Source organism: Pinus tabuliformis, chromosome 2_2, assembly GCF_031772625.1.
Source record: "Pinus tabuliformis cultivar Carrire ecotype Pingquan chromosome 2_2, CPIR1, whole genome shotgun sequence".
Classification (NCBI taxonomy): Eukaryota; Viridiplantae; Streptophyta; class Pinopsida; order Pinales; family Pinaceae; genus Pinus; species Pinus tabuliformis.
Window position 1 is genome coordinate 463,019,677 of NC_142300.1, and position 16,379 is coordinate 463,036,055.

Below are 16,379 nucleotides of genomic sequence, written 5' to 3' on the forward strand. Positions count from 1 at the left end.
TACCCAATCTCGAAGATCCTTTTTTCTTGTTCAATACTGCAATGAATTTGTCTTTTATAATGCGGGCTTTTGACAGCGAGGACGTCGCCAACGATGAATTTTAGAATGTGCTCTTTTGTCTTCGTTAGCCAGCGTAGAGTTGAACAGTCTACGGCGACCATTGAAGAAACAAATGAGCAATATGGTTCAATATGCATATATATCATGATCGCGCTAGAGAGATATTTGGCAGATATCTCTATATGCATTTCTCCTCTTGCAACTTCTTAGGAGAATATTCATTTTGCTGTGTTATAGACTTTGGTTGGAAGTAGGAGCCCTTTAGATTCGATTTGCCGGGGGGGATCTCATCACTTTTTCGAACAATGGCCCATTATGCTTTTAGTCATTAAGGCCATGAGGATGACGAGGGATCCAATATAGTTCAATAATATTGTGGTTGGTTTGTTGGCTGTGCTTTGCACAATCAGTCCAGGTTCGATTCTCGGACGCATTTTCTGGATCGACTTTACTGTATAAAATCGCCAAAGCAACACGTACCAAGATTTCCGACCCAGAAAGAAAAGAATGCGAGGTGAAGTGCCCTCTTGCTTCTCCAGCGAGAGTAAAGGCAATAGCTCGGAGAATCTGGTGTCATCGACCTACGAGACAAAATGTGGGGGCAGAGGCCACACTGTTATAACCGTTACCTGGTACAAGAATGTGATGATTCGGGGGATGTGCATCGCTATTGGAGAATCACAGGCGAATAGATCCGTCTGTAAAGTGGAGATGAAACCCTGGAAATTCTGGAAAAAGCAGGGATCATGGAAGCGTTCCGATATTATCGATGGAAACAGAGTCAAAGTATTCTGGAACTTGGAATCTGTGAAGTTCTTGTCAGGGCCTGAGCCTGAACGAGGGTATTACGTTGCCGTTGTGTGCAACGAGGAGATGGTTTTATTATTGGGCGATATGGAAGAGGAGGCATACATCAAGACCAAGTCCAGGTGCTCTCCTGACGCGGTTCTGGTGTCGAGAGAGGAACACGTCCTCGGCAAGGAAAGTTTTGCTACCATGGCTCGGTTTGGTGATGGGAAGCGGTCACATGAAGTATTGATTGAGTGCCAAACCGAACGAACCGGCGATCCGGCTCTTGTTATCAGGGTCGATAGGGAGGTGGCTGTGGAAGTGAAGCATTTACTCTGGAAATTCAGGGGCAACGGTACCATCTATGTAGGAGGAGTTCCTTTTCAAATCTTATGGGATGTGCATGACTGGCTGTTTAATCCTGGGACATCATGGTTTGTTCATTGTTAAGTCCATGATGCAGCAAGTCGATTCCCTCAGAGACATGAACGACTGTGACATTCCTTCAGATTTCTGTCTCGTGATCAACGCATGGAATTATAGTAGTAGCAAAAATACAAATTAATAGGTCATATACGCGGATTACAGGCGTTGGATTTTGATGTTTTTAAGGTGGCAATTGCAGAGACAAGCAAGAAATGGAAACCATAATTGACGGCCTTGCTTACATATGTTTTAATATCGTTTGAAATTCCCTTGCGCTTCTCCATCCAATAATCTTCCGAGCGTAAAATCCTGCTGTTCAACGTGGATGCTTCATTCTTATAGCATAATGTTTGTATTTTAACATTACAATTACATTATTATACGTGCTACGGGCATGGTGCTATACACATGGTATTAAGGATTGGAGTTTTACTTTGCGAATTGTTTTTTATCACAAAATTTCACAATTTGGGCATACTGTGGATTGTTTTTATTATTATTTGAATTTATTTATAAGTGTATTAAGTGTTTTTTCCCAACATGTACAACCAAAATGTTTTCGTTTTCATAATTGTACTTTCATAGTTAGCAAACATTTTGGAGAAATAAATTAATTATAATAGGGTGGAGCTTAGTAATTCAAAAATGATGGTTAAATGAATTGACATGTAAGCTATTGAAGCGAGAAAATGTTTTAAAGTCTGAACAGGGTGTGAGGGAATTCACGAGTGAGCTAGCAAGCCAATTATTTCTATATACCAAATGGGAAAACTGCTAAGTTAGCATTGCAGTTGGGGGATTTCACTCACATTTTCCACCATTGGCGCCACCAAACTGCCGATGCCGCTCGAAGACTGTATCTTGGAGGATTGCCCCTTATCATGCCACTAGCTCCAAAAACCAAGAGGTTCTAGCATAACTGAGATCGATTCTCACGGCTTTTGTAATCGCCATTGTTTGATCTTTGTGAATTAATGAATGCATGCATTATTCGCCCCTGATCATGTCGTTATGGCCAACAACTAGGAGGTTGTGGCATTTATCTTTGGCGGCTTCCACACCTGTTACTTTAGAGGCACCCGATACCCTAGATGCCCCATACATCTATCACCTAGCCACTTCCGAAGCCACCACATTAGCAGTTCAAGCTCAGTGGGTTGGGCTCATGAATTGCACATTTAGTGATGCAGGCAGTGGAGCATGAGATCTTGAATGATTGTTTCAACGCCAAAGGAGTGTGGAAGATTTGCTTCTAAGATATTTTACGAAGATGGGGGTTTAACATACTAGACTTCACTTCGAGTTTAAAATGTACAAGAGAAGGAATAGGGGTGGCGACAAAAGTACTTATTTTAGGTATGGCGCTTGGGCACTGTTTTACGTCATTATTATTTGTTTTCTTCTGCAGCAAAATCTTGACTCCTAGTACACTTGGTTATGAATTCCTTTGGAAAGTTCCTCTTTCATTATCAAAATCCTCACAAATATTGTGTTTCTATGGGTATCACTATGAAAATTTGTAGTTGTGATTTCAAGATTCTTTCCCTTTCAAAACCTATAATTCAATATGTTATAAGTAGAAACATCACAACCACACCTATTTTTAGCCATTTTTTTCAAAATCGAAATCTCTAAACCAAATTCATTACCCTTGCACAATGCATCAAAAAGGGTATTGTATGCTATGACATCTAAATATTGCACAACACCCATACATTTCAAGACATTGAAAGCCCTATAGGGCCTTTCCTTATTTATGCCAACCATTGATAAGAATACCAAATCTTATCTTATTGGGTTTAAGCTTAGAGTTGAGAAGCCTTAACAAAGCCTCGCTCTAGCCTATTTCGTGGGATATGCATAAAACATGAAGAAAGGTATTTAGGGAAACCATTTATAGGTTACATCCATGTTTCTCCATTCTCCCAAAAGACTTTGTAGTTTGTGTTGAAGTTAAGGTTTTCTTCCTAATATTTAATGGTTCTACATGGGATTTTTTAATGGTTCTACATGGGTATTTTATCTTTGAGAAGAGATGTGTTGGCTACATGCCTTTGAACTAAGTTATAATGAGGCTTGGTGGCATTTTTACTCATTTAGACAAAATGAGAAGCCCTAAACATCCAAAAAGATAACCCTAAGAGATGAAGCGTCAAAAGCTTCTAGGCCCCGTTGGAGTAAGTTGAAACCCCAACTTCCTGGCGTTGTAACTTTGGTATACAATCTTCCTTTGGCTGTCATAATACATTGTTTCGAAGATATCAAAGAGGATGCCAAAAAAAAACCATTAAATTGGTTTAACACTTTTCTTGTCTTCCATTTTCCCAAGAACATATTTTAGTCCCTCAAAACGGCTCCAAAATTTTAGGACCCAAAAATTGCCAAAAATAGTAAGTTGTGCTACAGTTAAGGAAAATGAAAAGAAACAATAGTGTAGGTCCAAGTGCAATAGGTGGGTGGCCACCAATATCCACTTGGATCAGTCTTCCCCCATTAGGAAGTTGTGGTCCCCATTGCGTTGAGTGTCTCCATGAGATGGGGAAACTTCTACTGAACTTGGTCCCTCGTGAGACATTTGTCTTGGTGCAAGATTTGGCTAGATTTGACAACCTGATACAATTGGATCTTCTATTGGCGAGTGTTCTTGATCTATGTGTTCATGATCTGATTAGTTGTGGCTTCTTCCATGCAGTCTGGGTTTAGCACTGTTGGTATGAGTTGTTCTGTAATGTCTGATGTGCCTAGTAATGGTGGAAAGTATGGCTAAAGGCAGTCCACATTGAACACTGGGTGCAGGCCAAGTAATGGGGGAATATTGAGCTCAAAATAATTGTCTCCCATAACCTTAGTGATGGTGTAAGGCCCATATCGGAGCAAATGAAGCTTGCGGTGGGCCCAAGCGAGATGCTTCTTCTACAAATGTAACCAAACTTTGTCGCCCACCTGGAAACTGTGTGTCACCCGATGTTGATCATGACACTGCTTGTAAATAGAATTGGCTCTGTCTAATATGTCATGGACCTGTTGGCGAATGTGCTGAATGCGCTCAATGAAGTTGTTAGCACTCAGCTTCGACCTAGACATGATTCGAATGTACCTGAGTAGTTGCAAATGGTATGGCCAAATCAATGGGACAAGTGGTTGGAATCCAAAACTCACCTAAATGGGCTATGGCCAGTTGAGTTGTGGAGAGATCTGTTGTAACTATGATGGATATAGGGTAGGCTTTCATACCATGGGTGTGGATTCTTCAAGTTGTACATGCGCATAATGTTGATGATCATCCTATTGACGACCTTGGTTTGGCCATTAGTTTTGGCGTGGAAGGTCGTGGACTTAGTGAGTTTGGTATCTAGCATCGACTAGAGGCTTAACCAAAATGTACTTATGAACTTGCTCTCCTGATTTGAGATAATGGACTGTGGGATCCCAAAGTCTACCCACACTCGTTCAAAGAAGAGGTTAGTAGTGGCTTTTGTTGTGATACTTTTCTTGCAGGCCACCAGAATGGCCATCTTAGAGAATCTGTCCATGACCATGAAAACGTAATCGTTGCCATGCTTAGCAGAAGGAAGGCCTGACATGTAATCCATCGAGATGGATTCCCAACACTAACTAAGAAGATGGAGAAGAGTATATAGGCCTTGGTTCTTGATGGTTGGTTTCGAAATCGCATAGGTAGTGTAGGATCTTATGTACTTCCCAATATCCTATCAAAGGTTCGGCCAATTAAAATACTTATGCAGTACTGTCATTATTTTCTCTTCTCTAAATTGTCCAGGGACCCAACTATAGTGCACCTCCCAAATCATCTTAACACGCTTACTTGAAGGAACACAAAGGTTTCTTAGGTGGCATAATGGTGCACCCTGGAGGTTAAAAACATGAAATTTCTTGCCTTCCTGGAGCATCGGGTATGTGTTGCCAAATTCTGGATTGCTCTTGTAAATATGTGGCCACCCTGAAGTCTCATGTCTACAAGAGTCAAGCACAGTGGTCAGCACCATGACCGATGGTCAGTTGAGGTAGTATAAAACATTATTTATGCTACCATTCTTGTACTTAATGTTCAAATGGAATTGTTGCAGGTATGTGTGCCATTTTTGATGGCGATTGTTCTACAACTTTCCTTATGTTTGTATGAATTGCACGGGTCAATGGTCTATGTGGATGACCACTTCCTTCCCTAGAATGTAATGCTTCTATTGTCGTCAAGCTCGCACAATGGAATACATCTCTTTGTCATAGGTGGGATACTTTCGAACTGTATCTAAAAGTGTCATTGTGATATGCCATTGGATGCCACTTCTGAGTAATATAGACGCCAATAACATAGTCAGAGGCATCTTTTTCAATCTGAAATGGTTGTTGTAGGTCTAGTAATGTGAGCACTAGTGCAGAGTAGAGATGATGCTTCAACTCGACAACTGCCTTCTATTGGGATTCAGACCAAAATAAAATTTCTTTCGCTACACCCTTGGTGACTTGACTTAAAGGCCAAGTGATATTAGAGAACCCTAACATGAACGTGTAGTAGAAATTGGTGGGACCCAAAAAACTACAGAGCTATGTTAGAGTGGTTTGGGTTGGCAAATCCTGAATAACTTGTATCTTTGCTAGGTCCACATGCACACCCCTCTCATCAATGTTGTACCCCATATATTGAACCTGGGTCATACCAAAAGTGCATTTCTCTATATTGGCACACAATTTGTGTTTTCATAGGGTTCGGAGGACTTGTTGAATATGGTGGAGGTGCTCTTCCAAACTCTGGCTGAAGATCAGGATGTTGTCTAAATACACTACAAAAAATGCATTTGTGAAGGGCCGCAAGATATCGTCCATTAGGCTCATGAAGGTTGCAGGGGCATTCATTAACCCAAAAGGCATGACCAGCCATTCAAAAAGCCCCTCCTTGGATTTGAAGGTAGTCTTCCACACATTGGAGGGTTTGATTGGTACCTAGTGATAATCATACTTCAAGTCAATCTTGCTGAAATATTTGGCCCCCTTGATTTGGTCTAGAAGGTCATCAATCCACGGGATTGGATACTTATTCCAGAAAATGATCTTATTCAACACCCGATAGTCAATATAGAGTCTCCAGGTTTTGTCCTTCTTCTGTACCAACATGATCAGGCTCCCACAGGGTGATGAACTCAGCCTGATGTGCCATTTATGCAACAACTCTTGAATCTACCTCTTGATTTCATCATTCACCATAACGAAGTGTTGATAAGTTGGTCCGTTGGGTAGCAGCGTGACTGGGGTAAGATCGATGGAGTGCTTGACCTGACACTGTAGGGGTACCGTTTGGGTGAGGTGAAGATATCCCTATACTCCTCCATGACTTTGTCCATATGTTGTTGTCTTGTCTGGAGGTCGCAAATGGGGCCACAACCTTCTTCTTGCCTGAGAGTGAATCATTAGGAAGAATTTTTTTCGGTCTGAGAAATGATCTTACTGCATTGTTTCACAGAGATTGAAGAGATGGCGATAGGCAGTGCTACCTCTAGTATCCTCTATAACTTATTGACCAAAGAAATAATAACAGTGTGAGACATAGACTCATACACAATATGACGCTTCCAAAAGTATGGTTTTCCTAATAATACATCACAAAATTCAAGAGGATCAACATAACATAGTACTTCATATGTGAAGGGCTTGATGTTGTAGGGAAGGCGACATTATTGGTTGATACGAATATCTCATATTTGTTGAAGCCACCCCATTGTGTATGGTTGCGAGTGTGGTGTGGTCAGTAGGCCAAATCGCCTTATGAAATTTGCTGAAATGAGGTTCTTTTGGATTCCACTATCGATAATGAACTTTTGCGGGGAACCCTTCACCCAAATCTGTGAGTGGAAGAGCCGCTCCCCATCCAATGGATCTTTAGGATCAATATTCTAGAGCTTGGTAGTGGCAACAGAGGCACTAGGCTCCATAGAAATAATATGCTTCCCTTTGTCGTTCCCCTTTGGGTTCTGACTCAGAGTCAGAACATGCATCTGATTCGAAAGCTTTCAGCACGACCACAAGTGACTGCTTGGCTCAACACTCACTTGTGTTGTGAGTGGGGATCTTATGGAACTCACATCATTTCCCTGTGTCCTTCTTTGTCTTCATGGTGTTGTTCCATTAGGGGAGTTTTGAGGTCTAAAATGGGCCTCCTAAAGAAATTATAAAATAATAGTGGAAATAATAAAATAAGATTAGATTACATCATCAAATTTTAGAGGGAAAAAAGAAAAACTATTTTTTCAACTCGTATTTTCAACTTATCTCCCTACTGGTTTACTCAAATTTCGAGCGGAAACACCCATTTGATGCATAATTTGATTCCTCATCCAATTATTACACATGTTTCATACTTTTGATGGACCTTGCTACACGAAAAAGGAGAAATACATGAAAAATGTGATTACAATCACATTTTCTCTTGTATTTCTCATTTTTCGTGTAGCAGGGTCCATCGAAAGTATGTAACATGGGTACTCTTTGGATAAGAAATTAATTTTTTCATCCAACGAATACTCTCACTTGAAATTTGAGTAAAACCTTAGGGAGATAAGTTGAAATACGAGTTGAAAAGGTAGTTTTATTATTTTATTATTTTTACTTTTTTACTCCAAAAAGGGTGAATCGTCCCCCATGGTTGACATCATCATCTTGAATCCTATTGGTTCTTATAAAGTTTATTTTGGTTATACATTTTTCTTAGGAGGCCCATTTTAGACCTCAAAATTCCCCTAATGTTTGCTTACAACTTCAGTGAGTTATCCTGGGTCGCCTTGCCTTGGATTTTTTCTTTGTTTTTTTGGTTTGGGGGCACCTTTCCCTTGTTTTGGATTCCTAGATCCAAAGTTTTGCTTCATCTGTTTAAATTTCTCGATATTGAAAGCATATTGATAGGTGATGCCAAGTGAGGAGATGTACAGGAACTCCATCTCATCTTGGATGTACTTGCGTAGATAGTCGTGGTACTTGAGTACCAAATGCCGCTCATAATCCTTGATACCCAACTTGATGCGAAGGGTATGAAAAATATTTGTGAACTCCAACACGTCTTGGTCCCTTCCCTACCGGAGCGTGGTCCACTTTATATTATCTTCATAGCTCCTGATATGGTATTATTATTCCTTGATAACGTCTCGGAAATAATTTCAAGTGGGCGTGGCTGAAAACAGTTAGGATTCCCTCTCGTCCTTTAGTTCGCATTAGGTTTCTCACTAGTCCTTGACATTGGGGGTGACTTTGAGGAGTGCAAAAGTAATCTTTTCCCAATGTGAAAAGTTGTGAACTGAAAATATCCTTCCAAAATATTTAACCATCTATCTACGGTGTCTGCATCTATCTGGCCTTCAAATATGGGAATGTCAAAGTTGACTTGTACCTTAAAGGGAGTGGCACCTCTAGAGTGGCTACTAGATGAAGATGCGTCGCCTGTGGGTAGCCCACCAAAGGATATAGACAAATTTATCCATCATCGTGTTCCTCTGCCACTCGAAATCTTCCTCGAGAAATATTTTGACATGATCTCCTGCTCCCTCATCTTTCTTTTCTTCTACCATGGGAGGTCGTCAGGGTTTGTGAGGTTGGTCTTGCAAAGGTTAAACTAGTTCAAGCCCTAACTCCTTTAACCCTGACCTTGTTGGGGACATGCAAAGAAAAATAGAGAAAGAGAAAACTGCTCTGATACCACTAATTCAGACTTATACTGGAACACAACAAAATATAGATATGAACACATAGACATCGAGATGCAACATAAATAAAACTTCATTTCATTAATATTAAATAACTGAAATATGCTTACATACATTATGGAAATAACCTAGCTCCGACGATGGTAGCTTATCTCTGAGAGGAGATGTGGCTGCTACATGCCTCTGAACTATGTTACAATGAGGCTGGATGGCCTTTTTATCATTGATAAATAATGAGAAACCCTAAACATCCAAAAACCTAACCCTAGGAAATGAAGCACCAAAAGCTTATGGGCTCCATTAGGTAAGTTGGAATGTCAACTTCCCAGGGTTGTAACTTTGGCATACGATCTGTGTTTGGCTATCATAATACCTCGTTTCGAAGATCGTGAAGAGGGGGCCAAAAATAAGTTGGTAGATTTTTTGGCACATTTCCGGTCCCTTTGTTTTATCTCAAAACGTATTTTAGTCGCTCAAAACAACTCCAGAAGTTTAGGACCCGAAAAACTGCCAAAAATAGCAAGTTGTGCTACAATTAAGGAAACTGAAAAGAAACAATGGTGGGGATCCAAGTGGAATAGGTGGGTGACCACCAATATCCACCTAGATCAAGCCATGAGCCAACGTTGTATACGAAAACTCATGAAGGTAAAATTATCAATGTATGCCTTTACGTTGATGATCTTCTTTATACACAAAATATGATGTTAGAAGACTTCAAGGAAGAAATGAAAATGAAGTTTGATATGACTGATATAAGGTTCATGAAATACTTCTTAGGCATCGAAATTCAACAATCTGCTAATGCAATTTTTGCTGGTTAATAAAAGTATGCCATTGACATTCTCTGAAAGTTTAGAATGACCAATTTCAAACCAGATGATACACCATTTTCTCAAGGCACTAAGTTTGAGCATACAAGATGTAGCACCACCATTTGATTCCACATTGGATAAAAGTTTAGTTGGTATTCTATTATATCTCACCGCAACTAGACCTAAAATCATGTTTGCAGTTAGTTTTCTCTCTAGGTTTATGTAGTCACCCAAGATTTCTCACTTGAAGGTTGCAAAAAGGATATTAAGATATATTGAAGGGACCCTAGACTATTGTTTTCTCTACACACATTTTGAAGATAACTCACTTTCAGGTTATACAAACAACGATTATGCAGGCAATTTAGATGATCACAAAAGCACCTCAGGGTATGATTTTCATCTTGGAACCAATCTGATTTCATGGGCATCCAAGAAACAAACAAAATTTTCAATATCGTCAACAAAGGTAGAATATGTAGCTACCACTTCAGCAACTTGTCAAGCAGTGTGGCTCAAAAGACTATTAGCAAATCTTTTAAATGTTTAGAAGGAGCCAACTATAGTTTACTGTGATAACAATATTGCAATTTCTTTATAAAAAAATCACGTCTTTCACAAAAAGAGAAAGCACATGGACACACGTTTTCATTTCATCCGTGAGCTTCTCGATGATGGAGACATATTACTTACTTTTTGTGGTTCAAAAGATCAACATGCATATACGTTCACAAAGAATTTGGGAAAAAATGTATTTAAAGTTCGAAGAGAGAGACTAGGCATTGTAAGTGCCACTACTTGTAACATTTGAGATTAGGAGGGGGAATTGAGATATTAATATCATTGTTTGGTAGGTATCATCATATTTAATTGCATTGTTTGTTAGGTGTCATAGTCAGTTCAAATTTAGTTCAATTGAGTTGAGTTTCGCTCCAGTCATTTATTGTTGATGCTTCCTATGTAGTCTATTTAAATGTTATGAATGATGAGAGGAGAAATGTTGGGGCTAAAATATGCCCATTTTTCCACTGTACAATATCACCAATCATAACCAGAATTTCCTATATTTTTAGCTCATTTCTTACCATAATTTCATAACTTTCCGCCAATTCACATCTTCCACTTCGTGGTTGATTATCATTATTTTTCTTGACTTTTATATGATTAGAGATGTTTTTTCCAACATTTTCAAAATATGTTTGTGCGAAGTTCATTTACCACATGGATCCATTGCTGAAATTATTTATACAACAAAATGCTACATGACTAAGTACAAAATGTAGTACATAATGCATAATTCCTGTAGGTGAAAATCTAAAATTTGTGATCAAATGGGGAAGAATATCAAGATTCTGAGATGTGGGTTCTTTTTATAATACCCTCATTTAGGTAATCTAGAAACTTTTTGGAAAAATTCATCATCACGAAGAAGTTATGGTCAGGGGAGTATTAAGTACATAATGAGTGTCGAAATTCTGGGTTAAGTACAGAAAAATTGGGTTGGACGATTTTGGTAACTAGCCACATTGAAGACCACCCTTGGGACAATTGGCTACACCCTATAGAATATTTTCATTTGGATTAACTTCGACCTGTTCTTCTACTCTACGTAGCTCTGATCAATTCTTTACTCTACTTAGTAATTTGTTGTAACTATTTCTCCAACTTGTTACATCTATTTTCCATTGGTTGAACTCTATATAAAGCCTGATGTCTTTTGTACTTGGGAGAGCTGGAAGTATCATAAGATAGTTTTGTTGTAAGAGATTATATGCTTAGGAGATATTGGAGGCTATGGTGTGTTTCTTATTTGAAATTATGTTATTCTAAACTTTAATATATAATTATGATTTCAACATATAAATTCATGTAAGTGTTATGATTTTTGGTTCTTAAGGCATTGATATAGTTTAGACTTTCTCCGGGAAGTGGCAAGGGCCACCACAACGTGGAACCAAGTATTGTAATCATCGTATATTTTAGGAGGTGTGTTTTGTTCAAAATTCATAGATTTTCATTTCGATTTAAAGTCATTTGCCAAATAGATCTTAGATTTACTATTTCACATTCTACACTTAAATTACTTGTTTTGGTTGCCTTGGATTTGGAAGAATGTTATTCCCTTAAGTCTTGCGAACAGAGGAACACTGATGCTTAGTGTTTCTTATGTATGAATGATTCCTTCATCATACTTATTTGGTTCAAAATACTTAAAATAATGTTTTTTTAATTTCAATGAAATCTGAACAGGACAACTACATTGTGAACTTAACCTGTTGATCCAAATTAAATATGGTCTTTTCATGTTAACTATGTGCACTTATCAACAATGCAGGGTTCTTGAATGTTGTGTTTTATGAGGAAGTATCCAGAAACAGTCAAGCAAAACATTATTCATTAATGAAGATTCTGTGATTGAGAGTTATATCATAGCCCCAAAATTCCATAGGACTGTAGTGAAGTTTTGCTGAGATTATAGATTATCACTCACTTTATAAAAGGATGCTTGCATAAAATAGACTTTCCCAATTTATTTGGAATGATTTCGAGTTAGAATATAAACATTGATCTTCAAAGTGTTTTAAATCTGAGCGTGTTAAATCATGAGAACATTGATTTAATTTGTCTTTTAGTTTCTTTTGAGGTTCTTTAGAAGTAAATGTGTGCGCTAGATGAGATCAAGGAATCGATTCTTTATTTTTTCACATATGCCCCAGGGATTGAAATTAAGTTTTACTTGGAGTGAAATTAAATTTTGCTTGGATTGAGATTATATTTACTTGGATTGAGATTAAAATTGTTCAGTGACTCGTATTCCGTACCTAATTCAAGAATATAAATTATGTACTTAATTTAGGAGTAGATTTTAGATTTCATGATGTTAGTTTAGGTTAGATGCTCTGATCCTAAATTACCTATGCTTGTGCCTATAAGTCTTACTACCTCGGATTGATAATTTAATGTTGCGATTATAACACATATAATTTACCCAACATTTTTGGCATCATTGCCAGGGAGGTGCTAAAGGGTTTAAAGCATAGTTTCTTTCACAGGTTTTTGGTGTGATCTTAGTTATAGGGAAACTAGAGGGTGGAGATAAAGTTTGGGGTCACTCCAAAGTATGGTTGTCCAAGTAAGCGAGAAGTTCAAGTTTGGTAAGTTTGATTACAATTAGCATTTTTTATTCATTTAGATTAAAATTTCAAGCTCTTTAAAGATAAAACATTTTTTGGGTGCTGTAATAAACCTTGTGTTCTAATTCATGTTGCGAGACATGGATCATCAACCAACAAGATAAATTTAGGAGCGATTGAGAGTTTGAAGAATGTACCTTGAAGTACCTTCTCAAATCCTAGGGGTAGCTGGGATATCTTCCTCTCACAAAGAGTTCATCTTGACCACATTCTGGAAATTATCTATCTCTCCACCGTCAGAAAAGGATTTGGAAGTCTCCCTTGATTCCTCTTTCCTATCTACCAAGGAGATTGAGAAATCATTTACCAAATTTGATGAGGAGAATCGTGTTGAAACTTAGATCGAGGAACTTTCACCATGCCCAACAACAAGCCTTGTTTTCATTACGAAGACCAATTATCCAAGTTTTCCTGGCATGACCGAGAAGGGATTCTAGAGTGGTCCAAATGAATAAATGTGCTAATACCATCACGATTATATCAAGCATTGGTTCCAAATCATAATCCAGTCGAAGTAACACTCTCATCTTCAAATACTTGTTGTATCACATCTTTCAAAATTGTTGATTTTTCATGCTCATGTACCTTCTACAGTTTATATGTTAAATCTAGGCATGAATATATCTTCTTACTTGATCCGCACATGGCTTCATTGAAAGTACTCTTTCAATTAAGGGAGGACTTCTTTTATAGAGTAGAGAAGGAAAGTTTACACTGTAATAAAATAAATAGAACTGTAAAGAGAAAAATAATTCCTTTTGTGAAAACCATCTTGTTTAGCACAACTCGACAAGGACTTTGATTGAAAACTAGGTAACTAGTGGGCAAAGTTCCCAATAAAGTTTGTAAATTCGTATGAGTTCTTCAAATCATGTATATTTCAAGTCATTATGTCTTGTACTCATGTTGGTTGATGTCGGATCCCTTAAGGCCCACCTTAACAAGCCTTGTCCCATCAACATCAACAAATTATTTGGGACGAAGGTTAGGGTTAAATAAGGTACTTGGGAGCTTGCATGCCTTAATGGTAGGTATCCTTGTCATCTTCTAAGGAAATACATCAATGTTTCTTGGTGGGTGAATTATGTAGTCCATTCAACTTCGACGAATCCATTCATGGCTGGTAGAATGTACTTAGTGCCTTGATTCCCATTGACATCAAAGGTGGGATATCTCGCATTGGTTAACGACCTCCTCAATGGTCAGTAATCCAATGATTCTTGCTTATGTTCAGCATCGACACCATTTATTCACATATTAAAAATTGCACATGGGTGTGTAGCGGTTGAAGACTATATGGTTTTGTGACCTCAACACAGATTTGTTGTAGTTTGGATTTGTTGTCATTATGTATTTTTGAGGTTGAGGGAGTAAACACATAGGAAAACAAAAAAACCACTTTGGAAGCTGGGATCTAGCCCTGCCAGCTTCAGAGAGGGATCTCTCTATAAAATTTAGCTTTATTTTATGTAAATTTTAGGCTAGTTATGATTGTACTTATTTGTCTCCATTTGATTGGTTTGGTTGATTTAAGTGTTATAATTCCATTGGGCCATGGAGTCTATAAATTAAACTAGATTTTGCATAATTTTTTAGAGGAGTTATCACAGGGAAAGCTAAGTTGCACTATTTGGATCTCTTCAGAAATTAGATGAATTGTGAAATAGCAGAAGTGTAAGGTTGAGTAGCAATCAAGGAGCAATAAGAATTCCTTGATTTGACTTCAGTGGAAAACATTAAAATTACCAATGAGCAAAATAGGGTGCTCTAAGTAATAAATCTTATTTATCACAATTTCTGTTAAGTAATTCAGATATTCAGAATAACAGAGAAAGGAAAACAATGTTTAATCAAATAAGTAGAAGGAACACATCACCCTTTGGTACACCACATGAATCTTGTGAAAGGTCCTTTTATTATTGATGCTCCAACACTTTGAAAATTACAATATGCAAAATAAATTACATTCAGAAATCAACCGTTAATACTTCAAACAGTGAAGTATTTATACTGATAATTACAAAAATCATTTACAAAATCGTTGTCAAATTGACAATGTATTATTAGCCTAATTAAAAAGAATATGATTTATTTATGGCAGAAAAATAGGCCACGTAGACATCTGGAAGGGAAGCTGGCTTTCTTTTGATGGATTCGGTTGTTGAGTCAACCTGAAATTGTGTTGCGTTGGTGTACTCGTTGTTGTGCTGGTTGATGTGGTGGCCGTTGTTTGACTGCTCCTGAATTACCTTTTTATTATAATAAATCGATTAGTTCTTCCCATCTCTTTTCATCTAGTACAGTCAATTTTATTATCCTCTGGTAAATTTCATCTACCTTTGTGTATTTAGCAGAAGTTGGTTTGATTGTAAAAATGTGGTTTACCTCATTTTGTATGTAGAAATTATTTGACATAGTTTCCAAAAACACCTTTGTCGTCATGTTTCCCTTAATCCCACTTAATTTGATGCTACTTCTGGTCATTTATTTCATCTTTAGGACATAGACTTCCTGAGTGATCAATTTTTCATTTATTACATAAATGCTAGGTAGTCCTTTCTGGATCCATGCTTTAATTTTGTTAGTAAACCCGTTTACTTGCAACTCCAATGTTTCACATCTTTCTTCCAACTGATCAATAAGGTTTCTTTTGGTCAAAACATTCTTCACTTCTAAAACAGTGGTAGTTCTGTCATCGATTCCTAATTATTCAAGCTCATATTTTGACTTAGAATTCAAGAATATTATAATATTGGAGGCTTCTGTGGGCACTTATCAAAGCTGCTCCCTTCCCTGCACAATGGTTTCTGTGGCTTTTTTATCAACTCCTTTTGCTCAAAGATGATTTGGATAGAAGGCCAAATCTCATTCATAGAGTCTAGTATATTCATCCTAATCGTTTCCTTGGCTTGGGCCAAGGTCTAACCAAATGAGGTATCCCTTTTTACCTTCTGCAACTTCTCCAACAATCTCTGTGATTTCTGCATTTCAGTAACCTAAGAAGCTTCAACTTTGTCCTTTTGTACTTCTAAAGCTTTGAGTTGATCCTACAAAGTCTTGATCTCTTTTGACTGGAGTGACATGTTCTCCAGTGTCTTGGTCACTTGTTCAACACTTGCAGTATGATTGGAAGAAGTGGCTGCAGTGGTTGTTCATGTTGTTGGAAGTTGAGAAATGGGTATGGCATCGAGGGGGGACAATGGCCATATTTTGACTCTCTTCTTTCTCCTTTATCATGTTCTCCATCTCTTCCTCCATCTGTCTAATTTGTATGTTCTGCTCTATGATCATCTTCATCATGTCAGCCTTCTGTGCTTCGTTTTCTTCAATGTCCTTGCTTAATGGGTCCTCTGTGGCTGGCATCTTATGCTATTTTCTCAAGGCTG

General features: G+C 37.9%; 1 protein-coding gene across 1 annotated transcript; it reads left to right on the forward strand.

The window, feature by feature from the left end:
- Positions 1-567: 567 nt before the first annotated feature.
- On the forward strand, positions 568-1,299 carry LOC149193300 (uncharacterized). Its single transcript, XM_089407279.1, has one exon. It carries the CDS (start codon positions 568-570, stop codon positions 1,297-1,299), a length of 732 nt encoding a protein of 243 aa, XP_089263405.1.
- The last annotated feature ends 15,080 nt before the right edge of the window (positions 1,300-16,379 follow it).